Genomic DNA, 20538 nt, shown 5'->3' with positions numbered 1-20538 from the left:
TTTTACTTACTCCAAATATTCACTTGGAGTCTTGGCATTGTTATAACTTGTTACTAATTTTTTAAAACAATTTATTGAGGTGAACTTCACATAACACAACATTAACCACTTTAACGTGAACAATTTGGTGGCATATATGCGTTCGCAGTGGTGTTCAGCCACCACCTCTGTCTAGTTCCAAAACATTTCCGTCACTCCAGTACCCGTTGAGCACTTTCTCCCCATTTGCCCCTGGCAACCATTGATCTACTTTCCATCTGCATGGATTTATCTATACTGGATATTTCATGTACATGGAATTATAATACGTGACCTTTGTTCTGGCTTCTTTCACTTAATATAATGTTTGCAGGTTCATCCACACTGCAGCATGTATAGGTACTTCATTCCTTTTTATGGCTGAATAATAGCATACCACATGTCGTTTATCCATTCATCCACTGATGGCAGTCTGAGTTCTTTCCACCTTTAGACTATTGTGAATGGTGCCGCTATGAACATGTGCATACATGTAATTGTTTGGGTACCTTTTTTCAGTTCTTTTAGTTACTTGCCTCGGAGTGGAATGGTGGGGTTATGCAATAATTCTGTGTTTAACTCTTTGAGGAACTTCCAAACTGTTTTCTATAGAGGCTGAATCATTTTACATTCCCATCAACAATGCGCAACATTCCCATTTCTCCACATCCTCATCAACACTTGCTGTTTCTGTTTTTTTAATTATAGCCACCCCAGTGGGTACATTATTGTGGTTTTGATTGCATTTCCCTCATGACTAATGATGTTGAATACTTGTTACTATGTATTTCATATATGAGAGAAAAAGAAAGCCTTTCTTTTTAAGAACTTATTTTAAAATTATTTAAACGTTCCTTGAGGGAAAAAAGTTTACTTAAAATTAAATGAAGTGGCCCAAATCTGAGAATTATTAAGCCATTAATTTTGTCTAAACATTTCACAGTTTTCATAATAGAGATATTTCTGAAACATAGGCTTTTGCCTTCAGGTTCCTTTTTTTAATAAATTTTTTAAATTTATTTTTTGTTGCATTGGGTCTTCATTGATGCGCGAGGCCTTCCTCTAGTTGCGGCGAGTGGGGGCTACTCTTCGTAGCGGTGCGCGGGCTTCTCACTGCTGTGGCTTCTCTCGTTGCGGAGCACGGGCTCTAGGCGCGCGGGCTTCAGTAGTTGTGGCACGTGGGCTCAGTAGTTGTGGCTCGTGGGCTCTAGAGCGCAGGCTCAGTCGTTGTGGTGCATGGACTTAGTTGCTCTGCGGCATGTGGGATCTTCCCCGACCAGAGCTCGAACCCATGTTCCCTGCACCGGCAGGCGGATTCTTAACCACTGCGCCACCAGGGAAGTCCCAGGTTCCTTTTTAAATTCAGTTTGTTTTCCTTTTCTCCATCACCTGGGTGTATTAGGCTGTAATTTGTGCCCTTTAACCAGTGGTTCTCAAAGTGTGGTCCAGGGACCAACAGCATGAGCATCACTGGGGAAGCTGTTAGAAATGCAAATCCTAGTAGGTCAGGCCCCACCCCTGATCTGCTGAGTCAGAAGCTCTGGGAGTGGGCCCAGTAATCTGTTTCAACAAGCTTTTCATATGAGTGGGATGTGCTCTTAGGTCTGAGAACCACTGCTGTAACTCAACCTTTCTGGGCCAGTGTTGTATTAAAGAGCCCTTGTGGGAGATGGCATCCACAATTTTGGCCTTGTTAGCACCAACCTTTCTTTTCCTTTTTTTAAATTTAGTTTCTTTATTTCTTTCTTTATTTTTTGGCTGTGTCGGGTCTTGGTTGTGGCGCACGAGCTTCTCTCTAGCTATGGCGTGCAGGTTTTCTCTTTTCTAGTTGTGACGCATAGGCTCCAGGGCGCGTGGCCTCTGTAGTTTTGCGGCACAGGGGCTCTCTCGTTGAGATGCGCGAGCTCAATAGCTGTGGCACGCGGGCTTAGTTGCCCTGCGGCGTGTGGGATCTTAGTTCCCTGACCAGGCGTGGAACCCGAGTCCCCTGCATTGGAAGGCGATTCTTTACCACTGGACCACCAGGGAAGTCCCCCACCTTTTCTTTTTAACTAAAGGAGGCAGACAATATAAACAATTAAATTGAATCATATAACCTCCTGTTTAAGAATTACATACTATATGTATAACTCATATAGTTTTACCTAGAAAGTGCTATTCAGTCTACAAATCATGCGAAGAGAGTATTTTTTAAAAGCTGCTTTTGATTTTTGGTCAGATCCCTAAAGAATTTAAGAGTTGCGTGTCCTTGGTGTGCATTTTTCCTCTCTCCTGTGATCGGGTCCTATTTTTTACTTCTTTGGAGCCTCTTCTGCGAAGGTTTCTGGTACGTAGGCCTGCGATGGCGCGCGCGCAGCCGTGGACGTGCTCAGGCCGCAGTAGCACTCTGTCCCTCATCTGCGGCGCTGTCTTAAAGCCCAGGCCCCTTCCCACCTCCTCCCTCCAGGACTTTTTAAAGGGACTCCTTTCTTGCCATTTCTTCAAGAAATTGGTGGCTAGTTAATCCAAGTAGCATATCAATAGTTAAATCTGTGCCTGGAATGACAGTAGTGATGGCCACATCCTGCACAGGAATGGAAGCTTCATGGCTGGAAACCACAAACTTTGACTAGAGAGAGAGAGGTGTGTGCAGTACAGTCACAGGCTTGTTTCATTACAAGTAAGTTGGGGTTTTTTTTTTTTCCTGCACAGGGTATTCAAAGGGCGATAATAATTGTATCTACTTTGCGGAGGTTTATGGGGATTTAATTCACACATTTATAGACATTAAAGCATGTGTGGTACATGGGGATCACTCAGTGAATGTTTTATATTATTAGGATAATTATGCAAAAATTGACCTTTTTTACATAGAATATTGTTATTGACATTTTTACAAGTAATGTCTGGGTCCCCAAAGCAACAGCACAAGCCGTGTGCACTTTCGAAGGTGATTACTCACAAACGTTGCCTTTCAGGAGTCTCTTCATGAAGGAATTAGAGAATTAGGTTAGGTGGCATAAGGGAGATTTTAGGTCCTCCAGATCTAAAATCCTTAGGTCAGAGAGACTGAACGGTTAGGAAGCAAATGTCAGAAGAGGAGCCGGGAGATCGGAGGGAAGGCGTTTTGAAGGGTAGGGGGATTGAGTCCTGTGTATCTGTAGGTGAGGGAGAAGGCATTAACTATGTGAGAGGAGATTAACCCTTGATAATAACGGATGGAGTGAAGTTGCGGAGCAGGGAGAAGCGGATGGGATTAAGGGCGGGAGATGGGCAGGCTTTTGAGTGGAGGAGAGATACGAGAAACGGTGAGGGGAATGGGGCATCCGGGTACCGGGCGAGCAGACCTGGGAAACAAGATGGTTGTGTTTAAATATTTGAAAGCCCATCACGTGGAAGAGGGATTAAACTGATGCTCGTTGGCGCCAGTGGGTATAAACTGTAGGAAGACCAGATCTAGAGCCCACGTAGAGGAGACCTGTCTGAGCGCAAGGAGGTCCAAGAGGACATGATGGACTCAGTCTAAAGAAATGAGCCCGGTTAGACGCCACTTACCAGCTAGTAACCCTGCATGAGCCGTTCAAACCCAGGGCAGCAGTCTCCTGCCTGACCCATTGCCCCAGGTCCAGGCCTGCCTATCTGGCAGTTCTCTCCTGTCTAGTGTGACCCTTTGAGAAGAACTTAAGCGAATTTCCCCAAAGACCCAGAACTAACTGCGTTACCCTCCTCTGAAGAGGTTTGTATTCTTAAAAGCCGGTTTCTTCCTGCTGCGTCTGTTCACTGATCCCTGGCATTCCCCTCATTTTCTTCCTTTGCGTTGCCCGTTTCCCTGCCTAGGATAGTGATCGAAACAGATAAGAAGTTGTTTTTAGGGGACTAATCAGCAACATTATAAATTAAAATTCTCTCAAAGCTATGGAGAGATTTCTGGTATTTTACCCTCCCTGTGAAATTCACATTGTGAATCTCATCTTGAATTCCTTCCCCGTTCTCTTGGAGCAATTCAGGCGGGTTTGTGTGGGCCGGTTCTGTAGCGATCAGAGACCTAGTCGACGATGCGAACTCTGCCTTGAGTTTCAGTGAAACGACGGCAGCAGCAGATGCTGTGAAGGAAAAATAACTCTTCAGACCTTTAACATTCAAGCTAAACTGTACATTTGGGAGGCGGAACCGTGGCAAGAGTTTTATTAACCTGAAAATGGTTTTCTCTGTCAAGTGCCATTTCGTTTAGTGCAATAAGCACAAACTCGGTTGCAGTTAGCACAAAGTCATCGTTTCTGGATGTGTGCTTGCACACACAGCAGTATTCATCGTCGTGTAATTGGGAAGAGTAAATTCATCTGTGTGTGGCATCTCATGTCACAGGACAGGGATCCGTGGCCTGACAATAAATACTAAATGGCGGGTTGTATAAAAGAATGATATAATGCCCACAAGGAGAGGAAATACCTTGCAAAGTTCACATTTTGTATGTAAACTGTGGCAAAGCGCTGCAGTAAATTGCCATTTTCTTCACATTAGTCACGGTGCAAAGGAAGACTGTTTTTTAAGCAAAGAGTAATCTCTGGAATTTCGCATAAAGACGGTCCGTAATTTCAGGCTTTCTGCATGCTGTTGCTCCTTTGTGGGGAACCAGCAAACTCCGCCCATTTTTTACTTCCTTAACATCAAGGGAAGACTGACTGTTTCAGAGATTCCTTATGCAAAACAAGAGGAAGGAATTTAGAGCTAATCAACATTTCTGCTCACCGTATTTGTTCTAAGTCATGTTTGTTTCTAATTTTGGAATACATCTGTTATTTCTTTTTGTTTCATGTTACTTCTTAGTATATCATAGTAATATGTTTTCTTTATCAGGATAGCAGTATATTTGAGTGATTCATTTTGTTTGGTATCTGAGAATGTTATTCTATTTATGTTTTATAATTTGGATAAGAATTAAAAATTTGAAATTTATAAATATGTATTTAATGGTTTTACTTATTGATAGGCTGTGGAGAAAAGATCTGTATTTATCCAGATACAGAAAATACAGTATTATATTGATTTTTGCAGTAACACTGCAAGGAAGCTTTTATGTTAAAATTCCAGGAATGGAAACATCTGAATTTTTTTTTTATGTTTTATACAGCAGGTTCTTATTAGTTATCTATTTTATACATATTAGTGTATATATGTCAATCCCAATCTCCTAATTCACACCACCACCACCTCACCACTCTCCCCACCTTGGTGTCCATACGGGAAACGCCTGAATTTTAAACTGAGTTCACTTATAGATGTAATTCTAGTGTTAGAACAGTGACAGTTAATAAAGTGCTTATTATCTGTTGAACAATAAACAGGAGAAGATGGATTATTTCCAAGTGTAATCCAGTTACCATAACTTGTAATCATAGTGCGTGTTCTGAAACTTTTTTGACTTTTAATTCTAAAAGTAATAAGTATATTCATATCATACTCATGCTTAAACATGTTGCTTTGGTGCCAGGACAAAACTTGTGTAATGTCTCTCTTTTGTCATTTATACGTACCATTTCCATGTCTCCTTCTTCTTTATTTCTTTAGGGTTCATGTGCCTTTTGGACAGCAGAGATAGAGGAGTTTAAGGAAAGAGAATCGTCAAGCAGAATGATACGCAAGGGGCTTTTGTCTAATCAGATGGTCGAAGCTCAGTCTTACAGAGTATGAAGACAAGGCCACTTTCCATGGTGTGGGGAGGGTTTTTTTAAATAAATTTATTTATTTATTTTTGGCTGCATTGGGTCTTCATTGCTGCGTGCGGGCTTTCTCTAGTTGCGGCGAGCGGGGGCTACTCTTCGTTGCGGTGCGCGGGCTTCACATTGCGGTGGCTTCTCTTGTTGCAGAGCATGGGCTCTAGGTGCGCGGGCTTCAGTAGTTGTGGCTCATGGGCTCTAGAGCACAGGCTCAGTAGTTGTGGCGCACGGGCTTAGTTGCGGCATGTGGGATCTTCCCAGACCAGGGATGGAACCCATGTTCCCTGCATTGGCAGGCGGATTCTTTAACCACTGCACCACCAGGGAAGTCCCAGGGGAGGTTTGATGTACATAGTATCTAATTCCTTTGTCAAAAGAAAACTCAATTTTCCTGCCCAGTTTTTATGATATAAAGTGGGATTTGAGCATAATCCTAAGAGCCAGTTTTTGGACTCAGATTAAGTTCAAATCGACTCCAGGTTTGCAAAGCGAATATGGCAAATTGCCATATCTGGATGCATTGCTTAACATGTCTGAGATTCATTTCGCCCGCCTACTGCATGTGGAAGCTTCCACTTATCAGGCATTACGCCGTTTGGTTCTCATTTAAGCTTCATGATCTCCCCCAGTCCCTACCTTTTTAAAAATAATAGATTGGAAAACAGGGGCCTTTAGGGTTAATAACCTGCCCCATGTTGTAAGATGGCAGAACAAGCATTTGAATCCAGGTCCCTTTGATCTCAGATTTCAAGTTCTTAACTTCTGAGCCAAATTCTCTAGAATTACCTGGAAAGCTCGATTAAACATACATTGCTGGGCCCTAGAGTTTCCGATAGGCATATGCTATACTAGAGGGCCCAAGGATTTGTTTCTAACCAGTTCCCAGATGTGGACGCTGCTGGTCGTGAGGACTAGACTTTGAGAAACACTGCTGTGTGTTGTGCTCCCAGGCTTGGTTCCTCTGGAGAGTGAAAGAGAGAATCCACATGTGATGCTTGGATTCATAGTCACTAACATTTACTGACTGCTTAACCATGTCCTAGACACTTTTCTGAGTTAATCCCTTTTCACCCTCCCATTAATCTTAGCAGGTAGTTAAATTGCAGGGAGAAGATAGGGCGTGTGATCACCACTTAAAATGAAGAGAAGGAAACTGAGGTAGAGAGAGCTGCCCAGTCAGGAGGTCTCACAGTGAGTCAGTGTGGTGACTGTCAGCCGGTGCTCGTGAAGGCCAGGATCCCTGCAGCCGTCTCCAGAAGCGGATTTCATGCTTAGGGAAGGTTGAGAGAAAAGGAGACACTTCTTTCTTTCATCCCTTGGTGTTTTACGTCCTTGGAGGAGGGCTGTTGGCAGGCCACACCTGGGAAGAAAGGGTTTCCCTCCTTTTCATGTTTTTCTCCCAGCGTCCTGAAGGGTACATGACATAGTTCAATCATTATTCTGATGAGTGATGTGATTCTGGGAATGACCTGTATTTCAATTGTGCTATGAAATCATTGATATTCACTAGCATGGATCACAGAGACTCCAGGTGATTTCATATGTAGGAACTGTGCTGGTGGTGCCAGTGCATTAAATTAGCAGAGATGTCACCTGAAGTTGGCCACCCCACAGCAGGGCGGTCACCAGTCTGTGGTGCTGGCCTGCCTGCAGCTGCTTTAACAGCCAGGGAAAATCTCAGATGCGAAAATGAAGGAAGGGAGAGAGAAAATCAACCCATAATTAACTCTGAAACCTGTACTCTGCTTAGGTAACTAGTTTCCCGATTCGTTTTAAGGCTTAAAGAGAAAGTTTAAGGCAGTTTCAAAAGGTGAGATCACATTGATAATAGAAATATTTTGTGTGTTTTATTCCATTAAATATTTTGTTGAGAGACTGTTAAGCACAGGTATAAAAATATAAGTATAAAAATAAGATCTATTGTCTCTCCTCTCAAGGAGAGCTCTCTGTGCACCTTGCAGGCGAGTTAATATACAGAAGAGCGTCCAAATCTGAAGTTAGTGTAGCCTGATGCATATCTTGTCTTAGAGGTACTGATATGATGATTCCCATGATGCTGGTGCTCGAATCCTGGGACAAACTTTTCTTTTCACTGAGATGGCTATTTAGCTGCCGAGCTCAAGCTAGATTCCAGCCCTCCTGACCCTCAGCTTGGCGTTCTCCCTGATTTAAGATGGCCTTATTTATTTATTGTACAGATTTGTCTCCCAATCTTAAGCTGTGAACTTTCCAAAGGGTATTATGACTTACTGTTACTTTTTTGGATATTCATCTCTGCATTTCAGCCTTGTTGTTTTTTTCTTTAAAGATTTCAAACACAGTAGCGCAAACTCTAGAAACAATCAAGAACAAAAAGGAAACACAGCCTGGACACTTGGCACGTGGGGAGGGTGCTGGATTTAAACACATGCGGCTGGACGGAAAGAATCACCTGTACCTTTATTCTGGTTTGTTACAGGCTAACGAAGCCCTTGTCGTTCGCTGACTGTGTTGGTGATGAGCTCCCGTGGGGCTGGGAAGCCGGGTTTGACCCTCAGATTGGTGTCTACTACATCGATCACATAAACAGTAAGTTTTCCTCTTTGGTACGAGCAAGCATATCGGAAAATCTAGAGTCCTACAAAAGAGTAAACGTTTTACAAAGTGAATTTCTTTATTTTAAACCCCCGCTTTCTAGTGACTAATATTTAACTGAAACGTCCATTTTGGAAGTTGGGTCACGTGTGTAGAGTTAGGCTGGTGGGGGCAGAGAGGGAGAAGGGGGTCTGTCTGCCTGTCTGTCTGCCTGCCTGTCAGGGCGTGAGTTTTCTTCAGCGCACGTCTAGGGCCTGGGGAGACCATGAGCTGTCTGTCTCTTCTTTCCGTGGCCACTGGGCCTTCAGGGTGGGGGTCCCCCTTTCTTGTCCTTGCCATGGAAAGAGGCGGGCACGGGTGCAGCCTGGTCTAATGGCGCAGCTGCGTGTGTTCTGGTGGGGTCCAGGGAGGGCTTGACACTCACCAGCGACTCTGGAAGACGCAGCCGTAGCTGTGGCGAAAAGACCAGAACCTCGTCTCGTTTCTGTTTCCTGATTTCTTTGTGGTTGGAAGGGGGGCACCTCTCACTGTAATAGCGTTTAGGGCTGTCACATCCCTGTCCTGGTGAGCCTAGGGCAGAGGATCACTGTGGCTGGAAACCACTCTTTAAAACACGTACTTGAAGTAGTATTTTTTGTATCTTTGTTTATATTGTGTATGTGTTTATATTTCTATTTAGCTCTCTAGCCACCCCTATAAAAAATGTATTCAGTGGTCGAATGTAATACTCACTGATATTCATTTTGCTTATTTCACTTAAAAATAATTTTTTTATTTTTATAGGTTCTTAGGAATGCATAATGAATTTATACTCCATTATCTTAATATTCTTAGGTCTATCGTTACATTAAAATTTTATTTAATAAGTACTCATTAATATCTTTAGGAACAATATCATTACAGAAAAGTGTTTTAATTGATGTTCATTTACGAGTGATGGCTTGCAGCTGCCCTTGTCTAGATACATGATAAAGATTGTGAGAGGCACATGTTTATAGCAGAGATCTCTTAGAAATCTAAGGATGTGAAATACGTGAAATATGTTCACATCACGTGTCACATTTGTGACAATATCCTCGCACAGATTCCCTGTCAGTATCTTTCTTTACCTGTGCAAATACTCCTTTCCCAGCATGACTGGGAGGGTTTCCAGAAGTGACTGGGCTGCTCCACTCTGAAGTCTGCAGAGGTCGAAGGCCATGGGGCGGACGGCCAGTTGGATGGGAAGGCTGCATGCGTGCCTCCACGTGATCTAGTGTGAGGCTTCAGTGAAAGGGAGTTGAGATGAAGGACTCACTTCCAGTAATTTACACTGAAAGGGGGTGCTCTGCCTGGAAGACCACCAAGCACGGATAATAAAAGGCTCACCCCACCCGGAGGCAGCCAGGGAGCCAGAGAAGCTGACTCTTGAGAAGCCCGGCGTGCTGAGTGTTGCTTATGCCTTGGGGCGGGGGGCGTACAGGTAATAGTGTGAGTAGCTTAGTTGTGGTGGAATAGGTTCAAGGGCTGTGAAATTGTCTAATTCTCACAGGTAGGTGAGATAGAGGGTTTGAAAGGAGCAAGGTCTTGGAGGTATTAAGTCCGTTTTTCAACGAACAGACATATGGTTATTTAAATCTCACTTTTATACTTATTTTATATGGATAAAAGCTTAGCTTTTTTTCCTTAAATAATATTTAGGGAACCAGAAACAAACCTTCCTCTCCTGATTCAATGGAAATAAGTTCTCTTGGCACCAAAATGAGAAAATGAATTAGATCAACTTCCCTCCCACTGCCGGCGGTCTCTTCAGCTTCTAAACCCACCTCCAGGGCTCTCTGCTTTTCCTCAGGGGAAGAGGTGTTCTTCTGAATCACCCACCTCAACCCCCAAGACCCTGCTTAATAACTTCTGTGTCCCATCCTTCTCTCCTAGGTAGTATCTTTACCAGTTATTTTCTGGTTATAAAAATTTCTCCCGGGCTTCCCTGGTGGCGCAGTGGTTGAGAGTCCACCTGCCGATGCAGGGGACACGGGTTTGTGCCCCGGTCCGGAAAGATAGCACATGCCGCGGAGCGGCTAGGCCCGTGAGCCATGGCCGCTGAGCCTGCGCATCCGGAGCCTGTGCTCCGCAACGGGAGAGGCCCCAACAGTGAGAGGCCCACATACCGCAAAAAAAAAAAAACCACACACTTGACTATCAGAACATAAATATTTAAGTCTCGCATTTTGCTTTGGTACAGTAATGGTACCCCAGTGACCTGATGGATTTACTGTGCCCTAAAGTGCCCCAACTACCCACAGCAAGTAGTTTTCCCACTAAAAGGGATCTGGTTCGTTATCTCATTAATCTTAAAGACATTCCTATGAAGCAGTTAGGGAGCAAATTGTATTATCTTCTCTTAACAGCTGGTCTACACATATGTTGTGTCTTGACATTGTATAGTTTCAGCATTATTTTCTCCTTATTTCAATAAAAAAATGAAATTAAGACTGCTTGGCTGTTTAATACTATTTCTGTGTAACACTGTTAAATATCTAGAAGTAAAAGTTTTGGCCTTGACAGTGATAGTTATTTTAGGCCCTAAGTGTTTTGTGATAGAATTCACCTTTTAGTGGCTGTGTGTGCGGAGTCGGGGTGTAGATATTGATGGGGGTGTTTGTAACTAACTAGAAGGTAATTATGAAGTACTGTTTGTAAGGTTTTGATAGTATCACTACAACCAGAAGCAAATCACTTTTTTTTTTTTTTTTTTTTTTGCGGTACGCGGGCCTCTCACTGTTGTGGCCTCTCCCGTTGTGGAGCACAGGCTCTGGACGCACAGGCTCAGCAGCCATGACTCACGGGCCCAGCCGCTCCGCGGCACGTGGGATCTTCCCGGACCGGGGCACGAACTCGCGTCCCCTGCATTGGCAGGGGGACTCTCAACCACTGCACCACCAGGGAAGCCCGCAAATCACTTTTTGATAGGGTCAGAGTTGTACCTTAACTTTTTTGTCTTTTAGTAATTAAGGTCTTATTTACATATAAGAAAATGCACAGATTTTAAGTACGTATTTCAATGAATTTTGACAAATGTATACGCCTTTGTAGTTGCCAGCCAATCAAGATACAAGATATTCTCACCCCGCCCCCAGAAAGTTCTCTCCTGCCCCTTGCCAGTCACCCCCTCCCCACTGCTGCAAATTGTTTTGATTTCTATCATCACACCTTAGCTTTGCCTGTTCTAGAATTTCATGTAAATGGAGTGTGTGTTCAATTTGTGAACGGAATCTTTTACTCACGGTATTTTTAAGGAATATACTACTGATACACACAATATCACAGATGAATATTCATTGTACACATATCTTATATATCCATAGACAGGATGTATAGGAACTGCTGGAAATCAACATTAAAAGGACAAACAAACCAATTTAAAAACAGGCAACAGGGCTTCCCTGGTGGCGCAGTGGTTGAGAGTCCGCCTGCCGATGCAGGGGACACGGGTTCGTGCCCCGGTCCAGAAAGATAGCACATGCCGCGGAGCGGCTGGGCCCGTGAGCCATGGCCGCTGAGCCTGCGCGTCCGGAGCCTGTGCTCCGCAGCGGAAGAGGCCACAGCAGTGAGAGGCCTGCGTACCGCAAAAAAAAAAAAAAAAAAAAATCATTAAATTCTGAAAAATAACCCACCTAATATACTTTCAGAAACCACACAGATCGAAGATCCAAGGAAACAATGGAGGGGGGAACAGGAGAAAATGCTCAAGGACTATCTGTCCGTGGCTCAGGATGCCCTCAGGACGCAGCAGGAGCTGTACCACGTGAAAGAGCAAAGGCTGGCCCTGGCCCTGGATGAATACGTCCGGTTAAATGACGCCTACAAGGAAAAGTCGAGTTCTCGCACCAGCTGTAAGTACAGCGTGGCTGTTCAGACCTGAGAAATGGGGACCAAGTAGTAGGTAATAGAAGGCCACTTGGGTTTCTGTGGGACTTTGTTCTGAGTCCTGTTCCTTCCCGGGCAGGAAGAGTCCCTCAGAGCCACGTGAGGCTGAGGGCACACATCAGATTTCTCAGTAAAACCCCTCGACCCCATTCCAGATAAAAGTCTCCTCACTGGGGGATTCATGTTTACCTTTTCAGATCAGGGCAAGTAATTTGGCCCTTGTGCTACTCTTGTACAATGTTTGCAGTGGGACTAAACTAAAACTAGAGCTATTAACTAGAATGAAGTTTCTGTTGAACACCTGAGTTGACCGACCTCCCTCTGAGCTGGCCTTGTTTAAAGAAGCATCTGTGATGGGCCCAGAAGTGCTACTTAAATTACAAGTTTCTGGATAATGCAAAGCTCTGATAAACTGGGTCTGCAGTAAGATTCTCTAAGATGTTATCCGTAGATATAAAATTCAGAGGAAAATGAGGCACTGGGGTCTTTATAACATTCCTTTTTCTTGAAAAAAATTATAAAGGTTTGAAGATGACTTTTTATATTTAGGTGTCTGATGAATGACAGTAAAGGAGTTATAAAGTTAAGTAAGTATCCACAGAAGCATGTAAATCTTGTTGTTTTTAGAGTTTGTAAATTCCAAGTTGACAACTAGTTATGCAACTTGTACAAGTTACTTTTTTTTTTTCTTTTTTCCCTTTGAAAGTATTCTCAGGATCTTCATCCAGTACTAAATATGACCCTGATATCTTAAAAGCTGAGATCTCCACTACGCGATTAAGGGTAAGACTTTTTTATTGTGGTTCTTTGTGGAACGTATGCCTAGAATCTGGAAGGGGCCTTTGTGGTCATCCGCCCTCTCCATTCAGCGCAGGAACCCTTTCAGTTTTCCTCAATGGGTAGTCTTTCTGCTTTTGTTAGAACATGTGAGTGATTGAGATTGTTCTTTCTATTGAGAGGGAGTGTGTTCCTTTTCTGGGCAGTTTTATTATTTGCAGTTAGTAAACTGCATCAAAATTTGAGTCTGGAAAACTTACTTTTCCTTACTGTGCTGAAATACACGTCCAGAGTTGAGCCTAGCTGCTCTTTCATCAGACAACCTGATATTTCAAGATGCCCACGGTTCACATCACCACGTCACTTCCTTTTCTAGGTCAGATTTTCCTAGTGCCTCACACTTCCTCATGGGTTGTTTGCTGATCTTTACCCTAAATCTTTTTGACCACACTGCTGTTAAGGTCACAGCTTGTTTACCCTTGATTTTTGGAGTCTTACAGACTGTTCACCAAGTAAACAAACTCATGCAACCAATACATAGGTCATGAAAGAGATTATTGCCATGACCCCAGAAGCCCCCATGGTATCCCCTCATCATCATCCTTCTCCCTAAAGGTGACACTAGGTGACCTTTATTGGCAGTACTCTAAGTTGATTTTCTGCCTGCTTTGAACTTTGTGAAATTGGAATGCTACCCCATGGATTACTGATGGTTTCTTTTGTTCAACATTTTGAGATTCATCTACATTCGCTTTTATTGCTGTAAAGCAGTCCACTTTCGTATAGATACCATGAATTCTTTATTTCTTCTACTGTCGATGTACATTAGAGTTTATTTGAATTGCTGGTAATTAAAAATTATGCCTTAGTGTACGTGTCTACTATACATGTCTTTGGGTGTACAGATGTACACATTTTTGTTGGTTATGCACCTAGGAGTGGAATTGCCATGTCAAAAAATATACATAGGGCTTCCCTGGTGGCGCAGTGGTTGAGAGTCCGCCTGCTGATGCAGGGGACGCAGGTTCGTGCCCCGGTCCGGGAAGATCCCACGTGCCACGGAGCGGCTGGGCCCGTGAGCCATGGCCGCTGAGCCTGCGCGTCCGGAGCCTGTGCTCCGCAACAGTGAGAGGCCCGTGTACCGCAAAAAAAAAAAAAAAAAAAAAAAGAATACTGACGTTTCTAAGGTAGAATAAGGGCCATAGGTTTTATTTAGGTCATTTTGCTACAGTTCTAGTTTGTCTTTGATCTTATATATATTATCATGCCATTAATAACTAAAACTTTTATAACTGTAGTTTTAAAACATTCTCCTGGGTTCTAGACCACTCTCTGCTGCTTAGTAGCAGGGTAACCTTCAGCAGATTACTTACTTTTCTCTTTAGGTCTGAGATTCCTCATCTGTAAAATAAGAATTAAAGCTGTATCCATCTACTAGAGTAGTTGTGAGGGTTGAAAGCACAGTGCCTGGAATACCTGAAGTGCTTGGCATTTTAGTTCTCACTGTTGCCTCCAAGTAGAGTCCACACTGTGCTAAACGGGCAAATCAGCATTAGCGTAACCCTTAGCTGGGATCTAAGGACATTTGTTTTCATGTTCTTTGTCCTACATCTGAAAGTGGGTTGGAGAATGAGAGTAGAAACAGTGATCCTCCAATAGCTAACGATGCCAAATGGTTCTCTGAGAAGAAAGGGTGTTGAACCGTTAAGACCAAACTCTGAAAACCAGAAACAATCAGAAATAATGTTGGGTTGGAAATAGTAGTATCTGTTTTCACTTATCATTATAATAGAATCAAACTTTTTCATCCTTAACAAAATAAAATGCACATTGATATTTGGCAGCTGAAAATCATTCAGGTAATCCACTCAGAAGACTCCCCAAAATAAAAGCAGTGCCTTTCAGCCAACTGTAGGTGAAGTAAATAATGTGGAAGAAAACACAGGTGTTAGCCTCCTTTATCATTGTCACCCAACATACAATAAAATCTCACATCACTTAAGCAGAGAAGAGTCTGAATTGTCAAAAGTTAAATTTACAATGACCATTTTTGAAAGAAAGCAAATGGGTATGTCATCGCAGCCCCAATGATTTTAAATGGAGTGCTGTTTTATGACCATGAGATACACTAATGGTTTTAATTCAGTTGTTCCAAGAGGGCCTGATAGTACCATTGTTGTTGGTTTTTTTTTGTCAACTGTGTTTTCAAAGGTAGAGACAGGTTTCAGCCCAGTTACTATTGATTTTTGGATTTCTGTTGTTATTTTTAAATAAAAGTGTTAGTCTTTTTGGTAAAAAGCTTTTGAGAGTGCTGTCAGAAGTAGAATTACATGTGGAATGAGCTCTCTGTTACTGATGGCTCCTGACATGATGACAGTCTGATACTAAAACTGAAATGTCTTTACTGGACGCTGTGAGTGAGCTTGTTGCTATGCATGAATATTAAAGCACCTTCAAGATCCTCCTCTCTGAGGGCAGCCCTCCTCCCCTGGCCTAAGTAGTCGTCCCCTCCTCTGGGTTCCAGTAGCATTGTTTGTACCTCTCTTTTAGTTATGAATTGGGCCTTGCAGCACAATTCTTTCTATTTCCTTCTCCCTAATAAAACGTAAGTGCCTTAGGGCACAAACTGTTAAGCCTTCAGATTAACTTAACAGATAAATTAGTGAACATTACTGTATCCAAAATATTGTGCCTCATGGTCTACAAATGTGTCACAACAGCCCTTGTCCTTGTCATTTGGTTCCTCATAGGGCCTTGTCCCCCGGTTTACTTTTTTCCCGTCTGTTCCACGATGCTCTCTGTTTTCCTCTGACTTCTCTGGCCTCTGCTTCGCAATGTACTTTGTCTCTTTCTCTCGTTGACCTGTGAGCAATGCAGGTGCCCGAGGTGTTCCTGAGCTGCCTTCCCTTCTCCGTACACACTCTCTAGTTGATCTCATTTATTCTCGTGCATTTAAAATAGCGTCCTTATGTCAGTGACTCTTTATTTTACATCTCTAGTCTAGACACTTCAAGTCCACATATTCCACTTGCCTTGAAGTGCCATGGGTGTCAGAAAAATAAATGTCTTACAGAAAACCCTTTATCTTTCCCCCTCCCCAGGAAATCACCTTCACATACCCAGGATTTTGGAAGTGATCTTTGACATATCTTCTCCCTCACCCTCCACCTTGAGTCCATCACCAAGTCCTGTTGATTCTACCTCTAAAATAGATTTTTCCTATAGCACGGCCCGCGTGCCAGGCAGGATGGCCCCTTTGGGCCCCTCTGGTCCAAGCACCAGAGGTCTCCACAGTGACCTTTCAGAAGCATAAAGCGGCTCATACTGTACAACCCCTCCTTGATTCTCATTGTTCTTAGGAGGAGATTTAGAAATCCTCAGCATGGCTTCAGGTTCCATGTAATCAGGCCTCCTCTTCCATTCTCACCCCATTCCACACACCACCTCTGTAATCCAGCAGTGGCGGCATTCTTTAAATCCCAGAGACTTGCTGAGTTTCTCCTCCCACAGTTTAGGGTTTGTCCACAGGCTCTACCCTGTGGGGACCCCTTCTATCAGTGAAGCCCACGAACCCTCTCATCTCCTCAACCCCTCGGACTAAATTAGGTCCCGTCCCCCTTTTAGATCGTGAAGTATCCTGTGCTTTTCTTTTATATCACCTATGGCAGCTGGAAAGATTTATTTTGTTGGACAATTATTTGCTCCATATCAGGCTCCCTCGTTGTCCTGTAAGACGCATAAGGGCAAAGATTAGGTCTGTTTCGTTCACACTTTCAGACCCAGGACTTGACACATTGTGCAGAATCAATAGATGTTTGTGGAATGGGTAGAATAAATAGGAAGTAAAAGTGCAAAACACATGGAAATACTATACAACAGGATGTGCTTAAAACTTAAGGCTGTAACTCACTATATGGAAATAAGTTTCTGACACCCATGAGAATACCTTCAGTTTGTGACTGAACCAGGCTTGAGCCATTTTCCTGACCTGCCAAATTTTAGTATTCTTATTACCAAAGATAACAGGAAAAGAACAATTTTTATCAGTTTGACAACAAATATTTATTGATCCCCTGCTGTTCACCTGGTTTTATTTTACAAGCTTGGGATACAGCTGGGTGAGGCTGCTCACTTTCCCATGGGGGGACAGACAGGAAACAAGTACAAAGACAATTTCAGCTCCTGGAAAATGCTGCGAACTAAACAAAACAGACCAGTGGCCTGGGTGCAGTGGCCAGAGAAGTGCTGTTTGCAAAGGTAACATGGAGCTGAGGCTGAGTGACAGGGAGTCAGCTAGCGAAGAGCTGAGGGAAGGGCCTTTTAGCCGAGGGAACAGCACGTGCCGAAGCCCTGAGGCTGGAACAGCCTGGCCTGTTTGGGGAACAGAGGGGTGGCCAGGGGTCCTGGAGAGTCAGGAGGAAGGGCAAGCACAGAGCCCGAGAGACCCTGGCTGACTGTCCTGCCTCCCCCCGTAGTGGCTGTTTGTCACAGAGCGCAGACGATCGTGATGTCCGGCTCACGGCAATGTTGCTACATCCGATGATGAGAGGAAACTTGAGTAATAATTAATGCACATCACTGATAATCTGCCTTCCATAGAACTTATGTCCAGGAGAAGCTAGTCGAGTAAATGTCAAACTAGTGGCTGTGTTTATGTGTTTAATGGTTTACTAATAGATTACCTTTTTAAACTGTGTTGCTGCTTATTTACAAACATTCATATTTACATTGGTTTCTCACAAAAGGTGAAAAAGCTGAAGCGAGAACTGTCCCAGATGAAGCAAGAACTGCTCTATAAAGAACAAGGCTTTGCAACCTTGAAACAGTGAGTATGAAAATACTGAAAGTGACTCTCGAATAATCCAAAGCCCCTGAACCGATACAAAGAAAATAGAAGTATAGATTACATAAGAGTTTTCTCCAAGAGAAGTAAAATGCAAAGTGCAAAGCTCCGCACCAAAAAAAAAAAAGCAATCAATTGAAGAACAAAACAAAAAAACTTGGGAGAATCTATACACTTTGAATAGGTGTGAAATGTTCACTAATCTTTGGAGATCCGAGGAAACCAAAGTGAGAAACTTAGCTTCGTCTCTGGGCCCGCCAGCCTGCTCTCAGTTTGAGGCGGAGCCAGGGGATCGAGCCCAGGAAGGGCCTCCCCATTCTCTCCGGAGGCTGGGTGGGCTCTGTGAGCCTGCGCCCGCCGAGCCCCGGGCTCGGGGCCTGTCCGCCTCTGGCAGCCCCGGGGGAACCTAACGCTGTCTGATCTCAGGGAGCCGGTCAGGGGTGTCTGCAGAGGAGCTGAGTGAGTGCCTCGGCTCCTCTGTTCCCTCTGCCCTTTCCTGCTCTGTGCTGAAGTCTGCTGGACCCCGGCTCCAGCTTGAGCTGGGTCAAATGAGAACGGAGATGACGGAAGGTAGCAGGATCTGGAAATCCCTGCCCCATTCCCAGCCCCTGGAAGCCACTGCTCTTCTGCTGACGAGGCCCAGCCTAACTGAACCCCAGCAGGCACACCAAGACCTTCCAGCTCCCGCAGTGCCCACCCCAGGGTCTCCGATGCAGGGAAGCAGCGATGGTGCATCCAGCACACAGCCACAGGGAGGGTTGAAGACATCATCCCTTGAAAGGCATCCGGCTGCTTTTCCCTTCCCTCCTCCTTGCTGCCTGGTTCAGTGCCCCCAGTAGCAATGCAGGATTCATAGGGGCTTCCCTGATCGGCGGGTCTCATGTTCTTCCTTGTCTCCCTTAGCAGTATCCAAGGCAGCAAGGCGTTACCCCGTTAAAGATCCCACGTGTTCGCTGGCCAGGCCACATAAGCTGATTGTTCTGTATGTTTGGTTGACGAGTTATATTTCGGGACCCCAGTCACTCCTCTTGACCACCAGCCACATGACTTTCATCTCAGACATTTGGTTTACTGGATCAGTTTTGGTTTTGACACTCACCTCATGTGATCATGACCATGATATTCTTCCAGATGCTCCCATCCTGATGGTTCTCTAACCTGACTGCATATTGGAATAATCTGAGGAGCTCTTAAAAATCCCTGTGTCTTGTCTCCACCCCAAGTCATATTCTGTGAGACCCCCATGTGGTTCTCAGGTCCAGCCCTGTTCAGAGAACCTCAGCTGGTTGCAGAGTGCCCCAAAAAACTCAGCAGACCTGGAATCACCTAAATGTATTCTTTAGTCGGTTGTACATCAGCATAACAGAGGTCTTTGTGGTGGGAGCACCACGAAGCGTTTAGCCACACGTTGCATACTTTTAAGGCACATGAAATTATAACTCATTCACCACTGGGATTAAAGGTTAGCCAAACTTGCTGTTTTCGTTATATTGATGTAACAATGCTGTATTGTTTCAAAGCAGTTTGCTTGCAAGCAATTTTTATAGGAATCCAAGGCATGTTTAAGAATCTGTCAATAACATTCCACAAGAAAACAATAGACATTTGTTGTAGAAGTTCAGGCTTTCTCTTGCAGTGATTCTAATCCACTGAACCAAGAGCAGAAAGATAGGATATCTAACATCAGATTCCTCCTGTAGATCAAAATAAAGCTATAGACAAAATAAAGCTGTTTTCATCCAGATGTTCAACACCATACTACTAGAAGATTGAATAATAATTGATTGAACCCAGAAACCATACTTTTCAGGAAACCTCATTCCTGGTACTATAAGGGGACTTTTTACTTGGGTTATGACAAAATATATTTCAGGAAAAGATTTATACAGAATCCCACTGCAGGATTCTGTAACTTTTCACTTATTCACAATAAAATGGAATAATTTTGTGGAATCTGGAATTATGATGTAATTTAAACCCCGGTTTTTATTTTACTTGATGCAATAGTTTATGCTGGATGAATGAATGTAGTTTTATTCTTTACATTATTCATTTCAGACTGTGGTCCCAAAGTTGACTTTGGCCTAAGCGATAGTGTAGCTTATGTGTAGGTGGATGCCAGGAAGAGAAGCATATTTCCGCTTTGCCACCTCCAGTGTTCACTCAGAATTGGAAAATGGAAAGGGCTGAAACACCCAGCAAGCCAAGAGTATATACAGAATCTATGAAAGTTTGGCTCAGGGGGTACACATTTTCCAGGGAAGGCATGCAAATGGTAAGATATAGGGGAAAAATTAACTGTAGGGTACCCAGAAACCAAAAAAAATTTTTCTTTAATTTTTAAGGGATGAAAGTAAAATTGTATTTCTCAAGAACAAAAAGCACAGTACATACTTTGTTTTTTTAAAAAAAAGTCAGCAACTTATGCTGATATTTTATTTTATGGTCAGTTAGGGTCAAAAGAGAGAAAAAGGAGGAGATGAAAAGTGGAGGAGAAAAAGGAAAAACGTGGAGGTAGAGGGCAAAAGCAACAGTTAAGTAAAGTAGAAAGGTTTGGGAAAAGGGAAGGAAAGACCAAAAGGGGTTCCGTGGTGAGTGCTGCATGGAGGTGGTTCTTGTCGTATTTAACATTTAATTGAGCAGTGGCTGTCCGAGAAATTCTCATCTATTTTTAAAGCTCTCTGAAATTTAAATTAGCAGTCTTGAAGTAGCCCTGCTTTTATT

The 20538-nt window shown here is 43.5% G+C and overlaps 1 protein-coding gene across 1 annotated transcript in view; it reads left to right on the top strand.

Annotated features, from left to right (window-relative positions):
- The window catches only part of WWC2 (WW and C2 domain containing 2), a 144789-nt gene that overhangs the window by 77514 nt on the left and 46737 nt on the right, over nucleotides 1-20538 (top strand). Inside the window, exons 2-5 of the mRNA XM_079726726.1 lie at nucleotides 8173-8282; nucleotides 11957-12160; nucleotides 12901-12977; nucleotides 17717-17796. Coding sequence (XP_079582852.1) covers nucleotides 8173-8282; nucleotides 11957-12160; nucleotides 12901-12977; nucleotides 17717-17796 — 471 coding nt within the window. The remainder of the gene's footprint in view (nucleotides 1-8172; nucleotides 8283-11956; nucleotides 12161-12900; nucleotides 12978-17716; nucleotides 17797-20538) is intronic.

The sequence above is a fragment of the Hyperoodon ampullatus genome (assembly GCF_949752795.1).
Source record: "Hyperoodon ampullatus genome assembly, chromosome: 20".
Taxonomy (NCBI): Eukaryota; Metazoa; Chordata; class Mammalia; order Artiodactyla; family Ziphiidae; genus Hyperoodon; species Hyperoodon ampullatus.
Note: the sequence above shows the minus strand (reverse complement) of the source record. Positions and strands in the feature narration are given on the sequence as shown.